Source organism: Poeciliopsis prolifica, unplaced genomic scaffold (assembly GCF_027474105.1).
Source record: "Poeciliopsis prolifica strain line A6 unplaced genomic scaffold, Auburn_PproV2 SCAFFOLD017, whole genome shotgun sequence".
Classification (NCBI taxonomy): domain Eukaryota; kingdom Metazoa; phylum Chordata; class Actinopteri; order Cyprinodontiformes; family Poeciliidae; genus Poeciliopsis; species Poeciliopsis prolifica.
The window spans coordinates 8,794,135-8,813,140 of record NW_026562392.1 but is presented as its reverse complement, the minus strand read 5'-3'; the positions used below and the strand labels follow the sequence as shown (position 1 = coordinate 8,813,140).

The following is a 19,006-nucleotide window of genomic DNA, read 5'->3' as shown; positions in this document are numbered from 1 at the left end:
TTAAACAATCAAGTGAAGGCATCAAGGTTATGTTTTAAAGTAACAATTTTATTGTTATACTTCAATTTGACAGTACAAAACATAATCATACAGTCAGAAACATCACCGGGCACAATACAGCAGCACATGCATACAAGTTGGGACAAAAATAACCCTTCAGTGTTTTACATGTACCATAAGTGGGAAAAAGAAATGATTGCTTACCTATTGGGAAAGGGTTTCTAATGGAGACAAAAGAACTCAAAAAGAAAAGCAAATATGGATTTTCATATATTTCTCTTTAATATCTGTTTTCTTCGTCACTTTCTTATAGTACAGTGCAAGTTCCCAAGCTTTATATTTACTTTGCTTAAACATATATATATTTTTTGAACATTTCTTTATTATATGATACAGTGACAATTTGCAGTTTAATTACAAAAAATACTTTTGAAAACAGTCTTAGAATACATAACAGCCTCATGTAAACTGTAAAATTAAAGCTAAATGCCTTTCAAAGGAAACATGACCGTCAGTACTTTCACTTAATGCCCTTGGAGGACAATTACAAATTTAGCGGCAGTGATTTAGTAACCATTGACTCTTCAAGGAAAATCTCTTAGTAAAAAATAATCTCATTTAAGGAAGCAATATCTGTTCTTTGGTTGATCGAGGATTAATCATCTGTGAGTAAAGAGTCCACAAAAGGTCAAAGTGGGTTTGGCCAGTTTGGTGTGCAAGGTGACATCTCTGGTAAGGATTCAATTATCTGACCAGTTTTCTGTTTTGTTGGTCATTTTTAAGCTGGTAAAGTTAGCAATGCTCATTGTGTCCTGGAAGGATCTGTCCTTAGACAACACAAATATTTTACCACTGCTATGCTGATGACACACAGCTATAAATATCTTTTTTGCTGACATCTTTGTAATCAAGCTCTGTGGTCACTACATGGATGTCAAATGTTGGTTTTCTGGCGACTTATTAACAAATAATGAGGACAAAACAGAGATTTAAATTTTAGATATTATGAAAAAAAAATTTCATGGATATACTTTTTTTGATTTGGCTTTTTATGTTTTTTTAACTTTTGATTAGAAATTTAAATCAGATGCGACTTCAGGTTCTGATCTTCACTTTCAGAGATGCAAGCAAAGAAAACATTTTCGTAATAAACAGTGATGGTGAACACTTCTTCGTCTATTCCTCTTGAAGCACTCTCCTCCCCTCCAAAAAAAGTCACCACCTGAATTTAACTGAGCAAATAGGACTGAGTTCCCTATTCGAATGTTACTACATTGTACCTGATGCAATGAAAACCTTCTCATTTCTGAAACAACCAGATGTAAAGAGACACCCTGTTGTGAAAAAGAGGAAGAAGAAGCTATAGATTTATGTGCAGTATTGTAGCCTTGTACAGTATGGATACTGTCTTTCTTTACATTTCACATAAAATGCTAACTTCATTGTCAGGCAGATAAAAATTAATTGGATGTAATTAAACGTGACCTTTTGGGGACTCTGGGGTTTCCTTAACATTTTCAATATTTATATTTTAAAATTAAATACAAAATAAAAATAAAAAAAGAGTTACAGTTGCTATAGCATAATTTGGGTCATGTGTCACCTAAAAGAATATTGACTGAGAATGTTTGAAAATAAGTATTTGAAAAAAATAAAGCATTGTATGTAAGTAAGTGATTCTGATCTAAGCAAGTTAAATTCTGCAAGGCTATTGCAATCATAACAGTCTATCAACTACAATTAATTATTACATAGTCCTAGTAGGAACATAGAATAAGTTAGAATTCTTCAGATCAATTATTTTAGTCCTAAATCTCGATCAGTAATAGGAATAATCCAAAATAAAATGCACTTTGTTTTAAGAGAATTAATGCTTTGTGTAGCACCTCTACAACATCATCAATTTTAAAATATTGCGTCCTAAATTGCGCCACTAAACATACCATACAATGTTCACAATATCTTTCTGTGTTCATTCATCAGCAGTGACAATGTCCTACTGTTATAAAACACGGGGAGGATTCATCACACTAATATCCAGCAGGCTAAGACTTCCATGCTATTCATTCATGGGCTTTTTGCATTTTACGGAAATAGCAGGCTGAACATCAAATGAACTATTTTACTGAATCCCATTCACAAGCTTGTGGAGAAACAGTAGATAGGGGCCGATGCACAGTTTTACACATCCACTATTAAAATTGAACAACACTACAATTTGTGTGGATTTTTTTTTTCCTCTTTTTTTTTTTTTTTTCTTGGCACTTTTAAGCTCTGCATCCTAATCCCTGTGATCAGTTTACATGGCTGTCTTCTCTCATTAGCTCTTTAGGCTTCTATTTTTGCATGCATCCAGCATCCACTTTGACATTCTTTCTCTCTCACTCCTTCCATTTCTCTTTCTGCAGCTCTCAAACGACCAACCAGTGATGCAGCTGTGTGGGGGGGGAGTGCAGCATGTCCGTAAAGTTAAACACTCTGTAATCATGACAAAAATCTAACAGCAAACTAGCTTTTTATCAGAGAAGTACAAAAGATACATTCTGGAGATCTAACTGTATGCTAAAAAAAGAATTAGGCTCAAGGTTACACTCACAGTGAACTGCCGAACCTCTCCGTTGTCTACCAGATGATGCTCTGTCTCCGGGGTGATAGCATAAGCAAGGCGCTGTTAGGGAAGACTGATTAGTACCTGTTCTTAAGCCAGTCAGCCTCACAAACAAAAATGTATCACTGTACCAAAGCAAGCAAAAGATAAAAAAATATATATTTTGCTTGCTTTGTATGAAATTAATTATGGAGACTTACATCGCAAAACCTTCCTGGAAGTGTGCAGAGCTTGTAGATGGCATACAATGGAACCATGGTCATTGATGACATGGCCAGGCACCACCCTAGCAGGTTAGCCCATTGAGGAAACATGTAGGAGCCGTAATTTGGAGGGTTGAATGTGGCGAAACTAACCACAACCATAAACTATAAGTGGAGAAAAGCGTAAACACAAAATGCCGACTTTAAATAATTTTTCCAAAAACAAAATTTACCAAAGGCCTCAAAAACAGAAACAGAAGTTTGAATCCATGTTTTTGTATGAGCCAGTGGAATTTAATGTAAGCTTAACCGATGTTTGTGTTATAAATCACAAATCTACAGTGGATAGGACTCACCAAGAGGAAGCAAGGGCTAACAAACTTCCAGCACAGTCTCCAGTACCTTCCTGGTCTGTGACCAATCATCTCCTCAATGTCATCACTGAAACGATCCACTCCTAAAACACACAAAGACAAAGATGCAAACTTTTGGGTGGAATTTGGAGTGATAGATAGGGCTGTGGGTTAAACAAGGTGGGAGGAACAAATTTATGCAGGAGCAGAATAGTATTTTCCACAAAACAAATAAAATATGCTGATATTTATGTTCACTCAATAATAATAACCTCAAAATAATCAAAGACTGAGAAACTGATGCTGATGCATATAAAGGTGGTTTCATATATCAACATGTTGATCTAGAATTCAGACATAACAATCTGTGTAAACATAAAATTAAGGCTTATTTAAATTTTTTTAGGATTGATGGGTTACAACAATTTTGCTTTGAACTGCCTCAATTACCTTGATACCAAATGAAAAATGTCTTTTATAAGAGGGTGTTTAGCGCATCGTCCCTTGTTTTATCTGTCTAGGTGTTGAAGACAAAAGTACAGTATAAGTAGAACAATGCAAAAACAAATGTATTATGGAAATTCCTACTATTACATCTAGCATAACAGTTATAAGAAAACACTAACTGAGCAATGCTTAAAGTAATTGTGCAAAGTTAGATAAATTCCCTTCACTCGTTCTTTTATATGTTTTTTTTTTCTTTTTTTTGTTTCGTGTTGCCTAACATTCCTCAGTGTAGAACAATATATCCAGTCTGACGACCAGTTCAGCAAATAATTCTGAAGTAGTGGATAGCAGAATGAAAGACCACAGTAGCCAGAGGGTCAAGAGTTTCTGTCAGTAGTTATAAGGATATAAAAAAGACCAGCAAAAGCCCATTGAGGCCTCGGGCATGATTTATTGGGCATGCCAAGGTCAAGATCCAGCAAACTGGGGTAATATGCTGACCCCCTTTGCCTGGGGGCTTCGTACTACTCAGATCTTTATTCACCCCCCCACTTTCCGGGTTAAAAGCCACAGGGAAGGAAAGTCGGCTCACGTCAGTAGTTCTGCCAGATATTTCATATTTTTGCAATACTTTTTGGCTGTTCATATTTTTTTCAATTTACAGAAAACAAATAAAAAAAATAAAAAAAATAATTATTTGAGACCTTTCGGAAAAAAACATAATGTAAATACATATCTTTTTGTAACCTGTTAAAACAAAGGATTTAGATTTTAAAATGTTTTGGGAAAAAAGCTAAACATTGTGGCTGTTCTCTCTGTGTACAAAGCCTTCTTCCCACACTTAAAAATGATCATGCTGGGTTATTTCTCTTAAAATTGTCCTTAGAAGTAGGAAGTGGTACAATTTGATAAAAAAAAATGTGAGTGTACTTACCATGATGCCATGAACGTATTTCAATGGCAGTATGGTCTGCCATTGAACCATATTTTGAAAGAAAAAAAATATCACAGACTAATTTTAATATTTTAATATCCATCAATCCAAGGCAATTTAAAGAGAAAAGTTGCAGTAAGAAAAAATTTTTTTGGAATGAATGGAAAATCTGCGTCTGCTGGTAGAACCCATGAATCAAAGGAAGAATATACAAATGTCATATACACCCACACACACCCACACCCCACACACACACACACACACACACACACACACACACACACACACACACACACACACACACACACACACACACACATAAAAAAATACCTTGGGAATTATTTGACCAAAACATTTGTATAATGCAATTTAAATTAATAAAATTAAGGTGTCAGTAATTTTATGTCAGAATTTACTGGGGAATAATTTCTTCAAAATGTTGTTGGCAACACTCAAATGAAATGCCAAAAGAATGTTTGTGTAATAAATGACTAGTCAAACCTCAGCTATAACCACAATGACTAAGGCGACTGTGACAGGTGACAGAAAAAGGAAGTGCCTGTTCCTGAGCAATGATTTTTATTGTTTGTTGACTCACCACTGCTGAGTGAGCTGAGAGGAATAACACAGTCACTGGTCAGACTCTCTCTCCATCTGTTCATTTCATAAGAACCACACAAACAGTTTCCCAACAATATGCACAGCATGGGGACAGAACAGAAGAGGCCAATACTATAACCTTCTACCTGAAGCTCTTTTATATCTAATAAAAGGCATGTTGTATTGGAGCACACAACACCCAGACCAAGCAATTTCTCTTCAGACCCTTAATAAAGCATCAGCTTTGCTGGTCATGATGAAAAATGAATCAAGTGGCATCTCTCCTTGTTACTTTAGCTCATCTTTCTCACCGTAGAACCAGGCAATGCCGATAGCTTCAATAAGCACTCCAAAGAGAATTGATGTTCCGGCTGCAAAGTGATCCAGCAGAGTAAACACATACATCCCTCCCTAAAAGAGAAAAAAAGAAACATAATTAAATCCACATAGGTTTAATTTGGCATTGTGAGACATTATTTACAACGTGAACTGCAAATGCAAATATTTGTTTCTTGGAAGGACACTGATTGTAATTAAGAGTTTAAGCATTGCCTTGGTGAATATTCACCACCAATCAAACTAGTATGCCATGCAAAAAGTCTTCCTGGTAAGAAACTCACATTTGTGACACAGAAGAGGGATATGAGAAATGTTGAAACAACAATAAACAGGGTGAACAGCTCTCTGTGTTTGTGAAGGAATTTGAATTCATCAATCAGCCCAGTGATCACAGACTCCATCCCACCCATCTACAGTGGAATCAGAACAAAACACAAAGTGAGAGAGAATCAGACAGCAGATGTTTGCATGAATGTTAAGAACAAAAAAAATAGGAAAATTGAAAATGGTCATTTTAACTTTATTGTAGGGTGAGCTTTCTTAGAAATGAGAAATTAGCTTTGACAATAATTACTGTCAGCTCAATTGGCTCTCATCAGTGTGCAGCTGCATAGAAACTTAAAAATCTTATCTTTTCCTAAATTCTGAATATTATAATATTACCAATTCATGTTAAAGAAAAACACTCTGCATTGTTGATTCTCATTTTCAAAGTTATATGTTTGCAATGAATGTGCAAGAAGCTATTAAACTGGAACTGGTGTTTTCTAATCTAATGGCACTAATAAAAAAATAAATAAAAAAAAGAAAAGCAAACTTGTTTTACTATAACTTGTAATACAAATACACATTGTAACTTTGCTTCTGCTTATGATGAGAAAAAACAAAAAAATATATATGTTTTAACTTTATGTCATAAGATTGTTCAAGACAAATTGTTATTAGTTCAAAATTTTTACAAAAAGCAAATATTAGAAATCGGGTATACAATTCTCATTGTCAAATCTCCAACCAATATGCGAATAAATTACCACCAATGTTGGTAATATGACATCACAGTGAATCGTAAACAGGGCTAGTCCCAAATGACGAAGTGAAATAAGAGATGTGAACGTGAGTCTCTGTGTGTGGATGCATACTCACCGCACTGTCAAGACCAAGTGTCAGCAGCATAATGAAAAAAATCACCGCCCACACTGATGAACCAGGTAATGTTGCAATGGCTTCTGGATAAATTACAAACACTAAACCAGCACCTGGCGAAGAGAAAAATCAAAAAGTAAACAGAAGAACATCACATAGACCAATGATTATGTTTTATTGCACATGTATTAGTAAGAAGTAAAAAAAAAAAAACATTTGGAAAAGGACAACCATGAAGATTCGATGTAGTTTGACAAGTGGCAAGAACTGATGACCAGGCAACTGGACCACAACATGAGTAAAAGTGCATCTTTTTTGGGGGATGTTCAGTTCTACGGTGATCAATGTATTTCAAAAGCACAAGGGAGAGACTGTAGTGAACCCCTAATTGAAGCTTAAGCAACTGGAACAGAAAATGTTTGGTCGAATAGAAAGGTGTGAAAATAAACATTAAATCATATTTTTTTGCGTATAGACACAACATAGTCAAGATGGAAATAATATGCCTTCATTGCAGTGGCCTATTTCAGTAATACGTGTCCATGTTAAACATGATTCAGTAAGGATAACCAAAAACTAAATCAGATCATGCACTTTTGGAAATTATAAAATCATAAGGAAGTGTCCTAATCATATTAATATATTAAACTACAAGGTTGAGGTCTTTACAATAACATACCATCTCTAGCGACTTTGTCTAGAGCCACGTTGTGTTTGTGGGACATGTACCCCAGAAAGGAGAAGACAACAAATCCAGAGAAGAAACTTGTCAAAGAGTTGATGGAGCTGGTTATGATAGCATCCCTGGATGAAACAAAACGCAATGATTTTATACAGATTGACAGCATAAAAACTTCGTTTTAGCCAGAGCACAGTGACATCCTACCAAACTGATCATATCCATTAAAGAAAATGCCGTCTGTTGGTCCAGGGAGTTTCCCTTTGCGTATGCCTTTTAAAAATGCAACTGAAGAAATGATTTAGAAAAAAGAAAATTGACTGTTTTTCTAGTCCTTCTGTTAAGTTGGTAGATGACAAGCTACAATTTAGTTGTTTTTGTAAAGTCTAGAAAAAGGTAAGCAGTGTACATAAATTAATAGAAAGATTCTTGAAAATTAAATAAATTTATGTATAATTTTCTGTATCTTTAGCTCTTTAGCTGAACTGTATTGTCTGTCAGCTATCATAAACAATAGAAAAGCAGAAGCGGATCTGGTTGCTTTTGGATTTTCCAAGAATTTTATACTTTGTCTTATTAAATTTTCAGCCGCATGGCTTCCTGTCAAACATTCCTTTTTTTGTAGCTTCAAAGGTGATTCTATTTCACCTACTAGTACAGCAAGCGTGCTTTAACAGCATGGCAAGTTCTCCACCCCTGTCTGCCTTGATGAACCCCCACCTGCCTATCACTGCATGTGTGTGTGTGTGGGTGTGTGGGGGTGTGTGTACCTGTAACAGTTGTTGCTGAATTTGTTGTAGCTGGAAAATGCAATTAGCACACCAAACCCCACACCCAGTGAGAAACAGATCTGTGTTGCAGCCTCAATCCAGACCTGGGGAGCGAAAGAACAAGCACACTCATATGAAGCGGCAAACAAAAGGTGCAGGAGAGGAAAAAAGCCATTATTTGAGATAATTGCAGGAAACTCATTCAACAGCAGTAGATGAAAGACACATGTGAATACAGGGGGTAATTTTGCAAATTGCTGCTCCATGCATCTATTTAATCTAATTTGCCAATTGCTCCCATAAATTTCTCGGTGTCTCTCCATCAAGGTTCCTCAATCTTGGTCTTGCATGTTTGCTTTTTAAGCTCCATGACACCTAACATTTGTGAATAGACAGTCCTTTAAACCGATAATAATAAAAATCTAGTAACGCTGTTAAGGCATTCATTGGTTGCCTCTGTGAGTCAATATAACTCCTAGTTTAATTCTCAGATTGGTTCACAATCAATCTGAGACAAACAGCAGGCAAAGACTACTTTGTGAATTTCTAATAAATATTAAAACAATATCTAATGTAAAGAGGTGACTTTGCAGAAGAAACTGCATATTTTTACACACAACTTGAAAATGTATAGCAGGAAGTTTGTCATTGCAAAACAAAATATGTACCAAAACTAATATAGAGTTAGAATTATTATTTAATTGTTGTAAAATACTCTGTGCCTTGCATCTGTTACCAGTGAACATCATCTTTCACGTTCAATAATTTCAAATACCTACATTATTCTGTATACCTACTTTCTATAATGCAGTGCATTAGACAACCTAACAGTGCTGAGCCAACTCTTGGCACCTCTGATAAAGTTGTGTGAAAAGTAATAAAATAAGTGATTTTTTAATTCAGGGAACAAAATCTCACACTAAAATATTGAGAAATATCAATCTTTATGCACCTTTTTTAAGTGTGTGTGTGGGGGAGGATTCCATGTAAATAAATAACTGTTTTGATCCAAGTCAGAGGTGGTGCAATTATTTGTACCACTGCTGCTAGTAGTTTGTACATTCTGATTCTGCCTGTGGCTTTTGGGCACAAAGTATGAGGAAAGATTGACTTTAGAATATTTCTTCTTCCACTGTTTCTTTCGTTACTATAGTATTAAGGTATGGGGATCCAGATGGTCGTACACTACCAATTTTTACTTGTCTAGCAGAGGTCGCCTTATTTTAAGATATTGCTTTAAAGAATTAATGATGCCACTGACTAACAAAGGTTAAAAGAGCATTTTGAGAAGTACAGGCCCACAGTGTCACAGATTCTTCACCATACCAAGCGGTGAAGATGCCTTTCACCATTAGTGCATTTGGCCAAAAGACTTGGTCCGATTATGGTTACCGTTACAATCCCAGTAAAGCTTTACAAAGTCCACATGTTTGCATTTGCAGTGATAGGGCTGATTTATTTTTTTTTTTTTTTTTTTGCATTACTGGCAATAACTACTAATTAGATATTCCTAGACATTCTGACAAACATAAAGAATAAAATGCATAAAACTGCTACATGTGCCAATTGGGATTTTATCAACCCAATCTCCACCCCAATAAATTCTCACAAAAAAGACTTGATTTTTCTAAGATTTTCTGTGATTTTTTGTGCAAAATTGCTTCATTAGCTTTGAATTGTTTTACGCATATGTACCAAAAGTGAGCCGGCACTCTGTCTTAGAAAGTGTTTATTAAACATGTAATACTTTCTCAGATTTCAGACATCTTGTCAAGTTGTAGGTTTGTGCTAGAAAAAAAAAAAAAAAAACGAAACAAAAAAAACTGACAAAACATGAAAATATTAAAGCATTCCTTCAAAAGAGCTCTGAGTCGCCACATAGCTTCCCCTTCTAATCTCCTTTGTATCTGTCTGGACTCACCTTGGCATCGCAAAGACTCAGGAAGTCGACAGAGAGGTATGCTTTAATGCCTTCCATGGCTCCAGGCAGAGTTACTCCACGGAGCAGCAGCACAGTCAGGACCACATAGGGCATGGTGGCTGTGATCCATACAACCTTAAAGAGTCACATGGCATACATTGCAGATAACCCAAACCTTTACAGACAGTACAAATAAAAGCTGGCACACAAACATTTAACTAAGAGTAATAAAGGTTTTAGGGCCTGAGCTTCACAATTTTATGAAGTCTAGACTCAAGATGATTGGAAACATTTCTATGTTTCTTTTATTTTACCAATGTGTGCCGTGTGTCCTACCTTGCCTGAGGTCTTGACTCCCTTCCAGAGACTAAAGTAGAGCAGAATAATCACAACAGCCAAACAGGAAGTCAACTGCCAGCGTGGACGCCCAAGGTCATCAATACCATTACTGTCTTGAATATGGAGGACCGCTCGTCTGGGAAACAGACCATCCAGTTTAGGAACATGACCACTCCCTTGTCCCCAGCTGTACATCATATCTTGAAAATAGTTCACGCCGCTTTTTTCATGGTGCCAAATACAGAAATTCTAAAATGTCTCTAAATCGAAGAGGTATGACAAGGGCTACTACCCAACATTAAAACAAATTTGTTTTTACTAAAATGTTAAGCAGCAATAAATGTACTGGAAATTATCACCATCCATCAACCGATACAACATTTGACTACTTTGGAGACTAAATGAGGGTCAGACAAGATACACAAACAGGCAAGAGTAAAACTAACTGTTGTTTTCTAACAAAGTCATGTTTAATTAAATTTAGATTTTGAATAAATGCTTGAATGTGTTGAGAGCTCCCCAGAGAATTTATTTTCTGACAACAGGTGCTGAGAGACATTCAATGCAACAGTGCAGAATACCAATACCTAAACAAACCAATGTCTGGATTTGATAGCTCACAAAATGAGCTTCATTGCTGAACAATGGATCACACCAGACTAAAGGACATTTGTGCACACAGCATGAATTGACCAGTTGTTAAAAACATGATGCATTTCATATATAATGCTTGCTGAAACATCAATGGATTATTTGTGAAAGTAACAGATTTTGTGGTGTACATTTACACTTGATTGTATACTACTGTATTACACACATCATCTGAAAGTATGAATTTTGACATAATATTTGTTATACTTTGGTTTAAGTCTTCAATCAACATACACGTTAAAAGAGAGACTAATGCCATTTATTGAGCCTTTGTGGCCAAATTGTTTGCAGGTGGCTCAGTGAAAATAGCACACTGCCACTTCACACACAGCTATCAGGGATGAAGAGCTTTGACTGTCACAACAGAACGACCCCCCTACAAGCTGAAACAGAGGACACCTGCTCAGCTTTATAATGAAGGAGGTAATGTCAGCTAAATAAAACTTCAGGATATCATATGCGACGTTGTCCTCTGGTAATACTGACTATCATCCTTCCATTCCATTATCCAACAAGCTGAAACAAAGGACACCTGCTTAGTTTTATAATGAAGGAGGCAATATCAGCTAACTAAAACTTCAGGATATAGTACATGACGTTGTCCTCTGAGTATGCTATCTATTGTCCAACACGCTTATCCTTATAGGCTCTCCAGGGGTGCTGGTGACTATCTCCAGCAGCCAATGGGCAAGAGGTGGACAAACCATCGCAGATACTGATGTCAGTAAACTCTTAAGTTTAGTTATGTTTAAGGGAGGGAAAATATGTTTGAACCAAACAAATTAGATTCACAGGTCAACTAAACTTACTCAAAGTACTCCTGAGCAGGTGTGGCTTTGTAAATGTCACCGATGGAGCTGTTGTCGGCCCAGTCTGAGCAGTTTGGGCTGTTCCAGGTGTTGTTGCAGTGGACCCATGGCAGCTCGTGGGTGAATGAGGAGAAGAGGTAAAACAGCGCCCAGGAGATGATGACATTATAGTAGAAACCAACATAAAGGGAAATGAGAATCACTGTGAAGCCAACACCTGCAGGGGACAGAAATGACATTACAATCATTATATAGAATATGGCTAGACAACAAATCATACATTTAAAATGTGTGTATTGCAATAAACACATGATCAATATCAATAGACAATGCATGTGAATATTCCCTGAATTACAATCCAAAACTGCATAGCATTCTGGGAGATGTAGACAGAAGAAAGGCTTCATCGGCTCAACCTCTCATGGTGAGCTAACAAAATGTAATTCAATTCGGGATTAGTAAAAATTTTACAACATTACTATTTATATTGAGCCCCTTAATTCTGATCCAGTTAATATAATGTTGTATAACTAATTATCTCTTTGAAGATCTCACAGTAGCCAAAATGAAAGTAAGTTATTAAATGTTCCGATGAAGTTTGTTTTAGACGTACAGGTAGGACTAAGCTTCTTGAAATGTATTTTACAAAATAAATAAATGTTTTGTAGATTGTTTTGTAATAAATAGACTTACCTTTTTAAAGACGATATTAAATTAGGAATTAGAATTACAGAAAGGCATTACAAGCAGGGTTCATGCAAACAGATTACTTGTTGATAGAAAGGTCCAGTCACACTTGTAACCAACTCTAAAATGTTAATGAACAGAATCTAGAGTTATGTGTGGAGGAATGAATCTGACAGATATACAAATATCTCCAAGGGACTCCATAAATCAGGCTTTTTGTGTCTGATTTATGACACAAAAAGACAGGAGTCGTGTGTATTTTGTTTGTGTCTCTATTGTATTCAAATATCAGGTCTGCTTTTTGGACTACTTTTGAATGTGATGGATGGATATTTAAAGACCAGCTTTCAACTGCATGAGAGAAAAAAAAAGCTGCACAGTATTTTAAATCAGGCTGTTTGATGGACTACCATATATTTCTAAGCTGCTATTTCTACCATGTGCAGAAAATACATTCTGCTTCCATTACTGTGTGATGCAGGACAAAGCGTATTCACTACAACAAATTAAACTTGCATTACATTTGCTTTCCAAAAACTTTTGACCTTTTTTTTCTTGTCATATCTTACACTAATGCTTGAAAAAAGATTTCACAGCAAACAAATAAACAAAAAAAAAAAAACTTTTGCTTTTCTGTGAGCATGTATTCATCTGTAAAATATGCCTGCGGTCTAGAACAAAAACCAAAAACTGAACTTTTAAAGACAAACGCTTCATGCCTTAATTATCAGCACATCTGCCCTTTTCCTAAATCTGAAGCAGTGTCCAGTCTTCTAAGGCTGCAGTTAATTGTTGACCTTTGCTAAGACGTCTGACCACAACTGGAGTTTATTGATATCTTTGTAACGTGGATGTGATATTTGTCCACAGAGCGAACCCTCTTATTAGCACCGCGTGATGCCATGCTATCTCTCAATCACCGGTTTTCACTTCTTTTCTTCAAACGCATTGATCCTGAGAGGAAACCAGCTTGCTGATCAGAATAATTACTGTCAATATGGGCATGCGTACGTGCATTTGAATAATTACTGTTATCCCCCTTCAGCAAGAGAAGCGTGTTATTAGAACGTCAACATACACAGTGTGGTCTCTGACAGGGGGCCCACACTCTTAGACAAACATACTGTAGATAGGAGCATGCACACTGTGGGAAACATTTAGTAATACCAGACAGAAAACTGAACACTGTGAAGCAACAAATGCTCCACTGGTATTTCATTTTCCAAGCACATTCGAATACAAAGCAAAGAACTGAAACGTAAATTTAGGTCATTTTCTTCAAATTACGAAAGAAAACTTCCTGAAAATGAATAAGATCAAAACTACAAGAAACTGAACAAAGATAAAGGCTTATAAAGAGCACAAAATCGCAAACTTTATTTATTTTTTTCAGCCTGAAACTGGGATCAAAAACAAAAATGCATCCAAATGTTTGCGTCTCCATTAGTGTATGTTTGAATTGGCATTCTCCTAAAACAGTGCTTTGCTTAACGATGTGTTGAAAAGTACTCAGTGAGAGAAGCGTGTCAGCCAGCATCACCCCGATTGGACAATCATGGAAGGAGTCTAAAAGCCCAATTTTCATTTGATTTCCATCTGAGTGGCAACAGAACCTGATGTTCTGGGGGATAAATAATGCCTGTCGCTGCTCAAAGAGGAGACAGGCAGACAAAAGAGACTGGCATGTGGACAGGCAGGCATGTGGGCAGACACACAGAAAGAAAAACATGCAGATTTCAAGAGGGGGGTTGTCAAATCAGAATGCAGGCAAATGGACATACAGGAAGACAAAAAAGCAAACAAAATTACAAACATTTTTATTGTGCAAGTGCAAATATGCCTGCACCAACAAGAGTGAAAACAGGATTTGAAATTTAAATTGAGTGTTTATTTTTCTTTCACTTTAGACCAAGGTTTTGGATAGAAAACTTTGGAAGAGGTCACTTAGACTAACACGGGATAATAATTCAGCTGAAGACATTATGGTGTCTGGGTGATTTAATCTGAAACCTGAAGTTAAAGTAATGACCATTTAATTCTGAGGAGAGGGACCAAACACAGAAGTTCTTTTCTTAAATATTATTTTCACCTTCTACCAATTTTAAAGAGATGCTACCCATGTCTTTTTAAATAAATCTGCATTGAAGATAATATATGATTATAGAACACACACATGCACACACACACACAGATATATATATATATATATATATATACACAATTTTTACTGTAACCATCTTTGCTTGAGAGATCAATAAATTTAGATGGTGATGTTTCCGTCCTACCTTTAAAAATGGGACAAATCTTCCAGACGCCTGCTGCTCCCTCTCTGTTGTACTGCCCAAGAGCCAGTTCCATGTAGAAAAGAGGCATCCCTGCTATCACCATAAAGAACAGGTACGGGACCAGGAAGGCTCCTGCACAAAACCAATATGTGCATTTATTTATTTATCATATAAAGGAAGCACAGTCATGGAATGGCATTGAAGACATCTAATTACATCACACAAACATCAAATCCACAAACACTGTCATACAAGAGTGCTGTCTGTCCCTCTTAAAGAGCACCTAAATAAATCGCAATACTAAGAGTTTATAAAGTTTGTTCTTCAACTCATGCTTGTATAATAAATTTATGTGTGTGTCTTGGCAATTTATAAAGCACACAAGAATCTCACTAAACTTTCAAAAAGCTTTAAAAAAACCAACATTAAAATAATGTTCGGCTATTTTCTTAGTAATAATACACATTAACGGAGTATAATTAGAAAAATACAATTTTTAAAAATATGAATATGATCCGGTTGTAAGGTATGGTGCAAAAACTGACAACTGCTAATTGGTTGGATATATTCATACAGAAATAAATCCAACCAATTTCTTTATGCAGCAGGTCACAAATATTCTGTAAATATGGTTCTATCAAATAGGGTAATATTGCATCAATATCATGACACATGACAAAGAAAAACATCAGACTTAAACAAAGGATACATACTAATTTCTACATGAGAAAGAAAATGTCATTCATTTTATTGACAAGACTGTTTTATATTTATTTCTTTTTTGTCTATTTGGTTGACAGTAAAACTTAAGTGATAACGTAACGCCTGAAAATGCCTCCTGCATTGCCAAAGCATTGGACAAAATGTTTACAACCTGAATATTATTTTCAAAAAGTGTTTGTATTTTTCTTATTTGGTCAGTTAGATTAAAATCAAATATAACAGTATGTTTCTCAATGTACAGCTAGGCTATGGTGCATGCTATATGTCAGCCCTTAACATGGCTAGAATACCATTTCATTTTTAGCCACAGCACCACGTACAGCCTCTAAGCATAATGACAGCTCTATGTTAAACAGCCATAATTAGTGACACTGATTGTTAGAGCTAATCTATGCAGAGCAGCTGTGGTGTTTTTCCTCCTAGTTTGATCTCGGCAAACTAGGATATATATATATATATATATATATATATATATATATATATATATATATATATATATATATATATATATATATATATATATATATATATATATATATATATATATATATATATATATAATACCAGTACAATACAGGAAAGAGCTTTTGTGCTTTATCCAGTGGCCGTTCTCACATAAATATCTATCTATCTATCTATCTATCTATCTATCTATCTATCTATCTATCTATCTATCTCTCTCTCTCTCTCTCTCTCTCTCTCTCTCTCTATCTCTCTCTCTCTCTATATATATATATATATATATATATATATATATATATATATATATACAAACACCAGTCATCATGAACAAGCCCATAGGACTTGTGCAAGGCAAAATAAATAATAGATCTCTCCGTCTGTTTAACTTCCTTCCTTGCACCAAAGGCAGCCTTTTGCCTTTTCCTTCTCACCTCCTCCGTTTTTGTAGCAAAGGTAGGGGAATCTCCAGACATTCGCAAGATCCACGGCAAATCCGATCACAGACAGGAGGAAGTCAATTTTCTTTCCCCAGGTCTCTCTTTCCTCCTCTCCAGAGGGGTTAGTCTGGGACGGAGCTACTAAGGTGGTGGAGGTGAACTGGACCCCGTTCTGCTCCTTTACAAGGATCAGCTCCACCTGAGGGACCAGGCTTTGTCATAAGTTTATATTTTACAAACACAAACAAACAAAAAACATGAAGTAGATTTTTCAAGAAGTGAGCAAAGAAACGGCTCTAAAGCAACCCCTCCCCTTCCCCCTGGTGTGTACTTCTCAAATGCAATATCTATGTTCAATGTAGATCTACATGAGCCGAGATCATGCGGACGTACACTGACACATGGAAATGTGTTTGCATTTGCTGAACCAGTTTCAATCTCCTCCTTGGATTTCCCACGCATAACAGATGGTGCTTCTCACCTCCACCACATGCACCAGCCAAAGGTTTTAGTCATTTCACCCGCAACTTACAAACATTGATACAGACTAAAAAAAAAAAATACCAGGAATTAACGAATAAAAGTTTTAAAATATATCAGTAGTTCCACAAAATATTTCCTACTTGCCCTTTTTAAAACTATCCCTCACTTATGTCCTTACCTCTTTGGGACCCATGGTGTTCGGAGAGGATTTTTCTGATGCTGCAAGAGAGGACATCACTTCAGCTGTGAGGTGCCAGTAGGAATAGCAAAAGGAAGTATAGGTGTAGTTGATGAGTCTTGAATGCAGAATGACACAGAAAATACATACAAAAAAAGAGAGATTAATTATTGCCTTTACGAGAAATCAGGTTAATGATACCAACTTAGATAGCTTCCCCTGAGGTGCAGCACACTGCTGCCGTCAAGTCACAATTTCACTAGTTTGAAATAAGATCACATTTAAGTATGAATGTTAGTGAAATTTAAAACATTTAAAGTCACCATAGCATTAATCCAACATCTGATGCATTTGGTTTGAATAAACTGTAGAGTGAACAGAGGATGGAGAAAAAATAACATGGACTGAAGGGTCTGGGCTGAGAGTGACAAGAGGAGATAGAGGAGCTTTTTGAAAAGGTTATCACTTCATGATGGCCATTTTGTACACATGTCTGGACCACAGTCTCTCAGCATGATCTTTACCAGAAATATCCCAACATGCAGTGTTTTATCTTTTATTTTTTGTAAAAAATAAAAAAAAAGGGGTCAATCAGGCATCAAGATATTGTTTTCAACTAGTGTGTTTTCAAAAAATGAAATCTGCCTTTCAAAATGCACATGTCATTTTTCTTGAAGTTTTATTAAATAGGATTTGTCAAAATTTCAAAATACAGTGAGGTGAACCTTAACTTTTCTTTCAAAACTATATTACAATCAAAAGACAAAACACATTTTCAAACAAATAACTTTACTAAAGCAAATCACTTACCTTTTCAAAAATGACAAATCTCCACCAGTTGCCAAACTTGGATGATTTAATTCCGGTGTTTATGCTATTCAGTCTGGTGCAGATTGATGGTGACCATCTTTGTGCAGACGTTCTCCGATAAGTTAGACCAAGACCAGGATTGCAAAATTTAAGCAAAAACACAAATCAACATTGGCTGAAAGAAATACGAAGAGGATTAAGACAGAGAATTTTTACATATATATCAAAAAAAAAAAAAAAAAAAAAAAGATGACAGGAACTGGCAGTCTGATGAGATGTGGAAATATCTCCCACCCTCCTGGTCGCTGGTGGCAAGACGCAGAGATCAGAGCACCCTGTTGTCTTATATGGAGATCTGTCTGCGGGACCTCTCTTGAAATATGAGGAACAATCAACAACACTCCCCCATCATCGTCACTCTCCTCCCTCCCTCTGTCCTCACATGAGCTTCATTCGTTCCTGCTGCTCTCTCGCCCATCACTGCATCTTCTTACCTGATCTGAGCATTTACTCATCTCCTATATACATTATGTACATCTGTCTGGTAAAACCTATCAATCTTGTGTGCAAACATTCACACAAGACTCTAACATAAGTGTCAGTGAGGATTGTGTTTCACTCTTTTTTGGCTTAATGGGAGGAAGAGCAAGAGCAAAACTCAAGTTGGGGTCTTCAAACAGTGCTGGGATTTAGTCACATCTGACTTGAGGCACTTTCCTGGTTTTACACTAAAAGGGATTTATGCCAATAGGAGCTAAATCGATGTAAATGCCATCAAAAACTTAATTTAGTTAAGAAGTTAGTTTCAATAAGTGAAATTCTTATTTCGTAGATTTCTCAAACTCAGATATACTTGTTGCTTCTCTTCATTTTGACAAGTATCACAATTAATAAAAACCCCAAATTATGTTGAAATGTTAGATAACATTTCTGTATTTCATTTAATACTGAATGTAGTGCATTTTTGACAATAAGGCCATTTAAAGTGTTAATATGATCAGGAGAAAAATAGAACAACAAAATTAGCAAAAACAAACATTTTGCTGTGGCACATATGTTGTAGTTGTTATTAATAGAAAGCAACTCTAAACAAATGCGGTTTTAGCCTCGATTTGATGTCTAAAGTTTACAGTATAAAGTTATTT

At 35.9% G+C, this 19,006-nt stretch overlaps 1 protein-coding gene across 1 annotated transcript; it reads right to left on the bottom strand.

Moving 5' to 3' along the window:
- Positions 1 to 27: 27 nt before the first annotated feature.
- Positions 28 to 18,196, bottom strand: slc6a3 (solute carrier family 6 member 3). Its single transcript, XM_055042286.1, has 16 exons — positions 17,862 to 18,196; positions 17,052 to 17,169; positions 16,385 to 16,589; positions 14,769 to 14,900; positions 11,797 to 12,013; positions 10,334 to 10,472; positions 9,998 to 10,132; positions 8,077 to 8,180; positions 7,307 to 7,431; positions 6,628 to 6,740; positions 5,766 to 5,894; positions 5,457 to 5,556; positions 3,168 to 3,268; positions 2,809 to 2,976; positions 2,597 to 2,668; positions 28 to 2,435 (listed from the first exon to the last, which is right to left on the bottom strand). Exons 2-16 carry the CDS (start codon positions 17,106 to 17,108, stop codon positions 2,412 to 2,414), a joined length of 1,821 nt encoding a protein of 606 aa, XP_054898261.1. The 5' UTR covers positions 17,109 to 17,169; positions 17,862 to 18,196; the 3' UTR covers positions 28 to 2,411.
- Between the last annotated feature and the right edge of the window lie 810 nt (positions 18,197 to 19,006).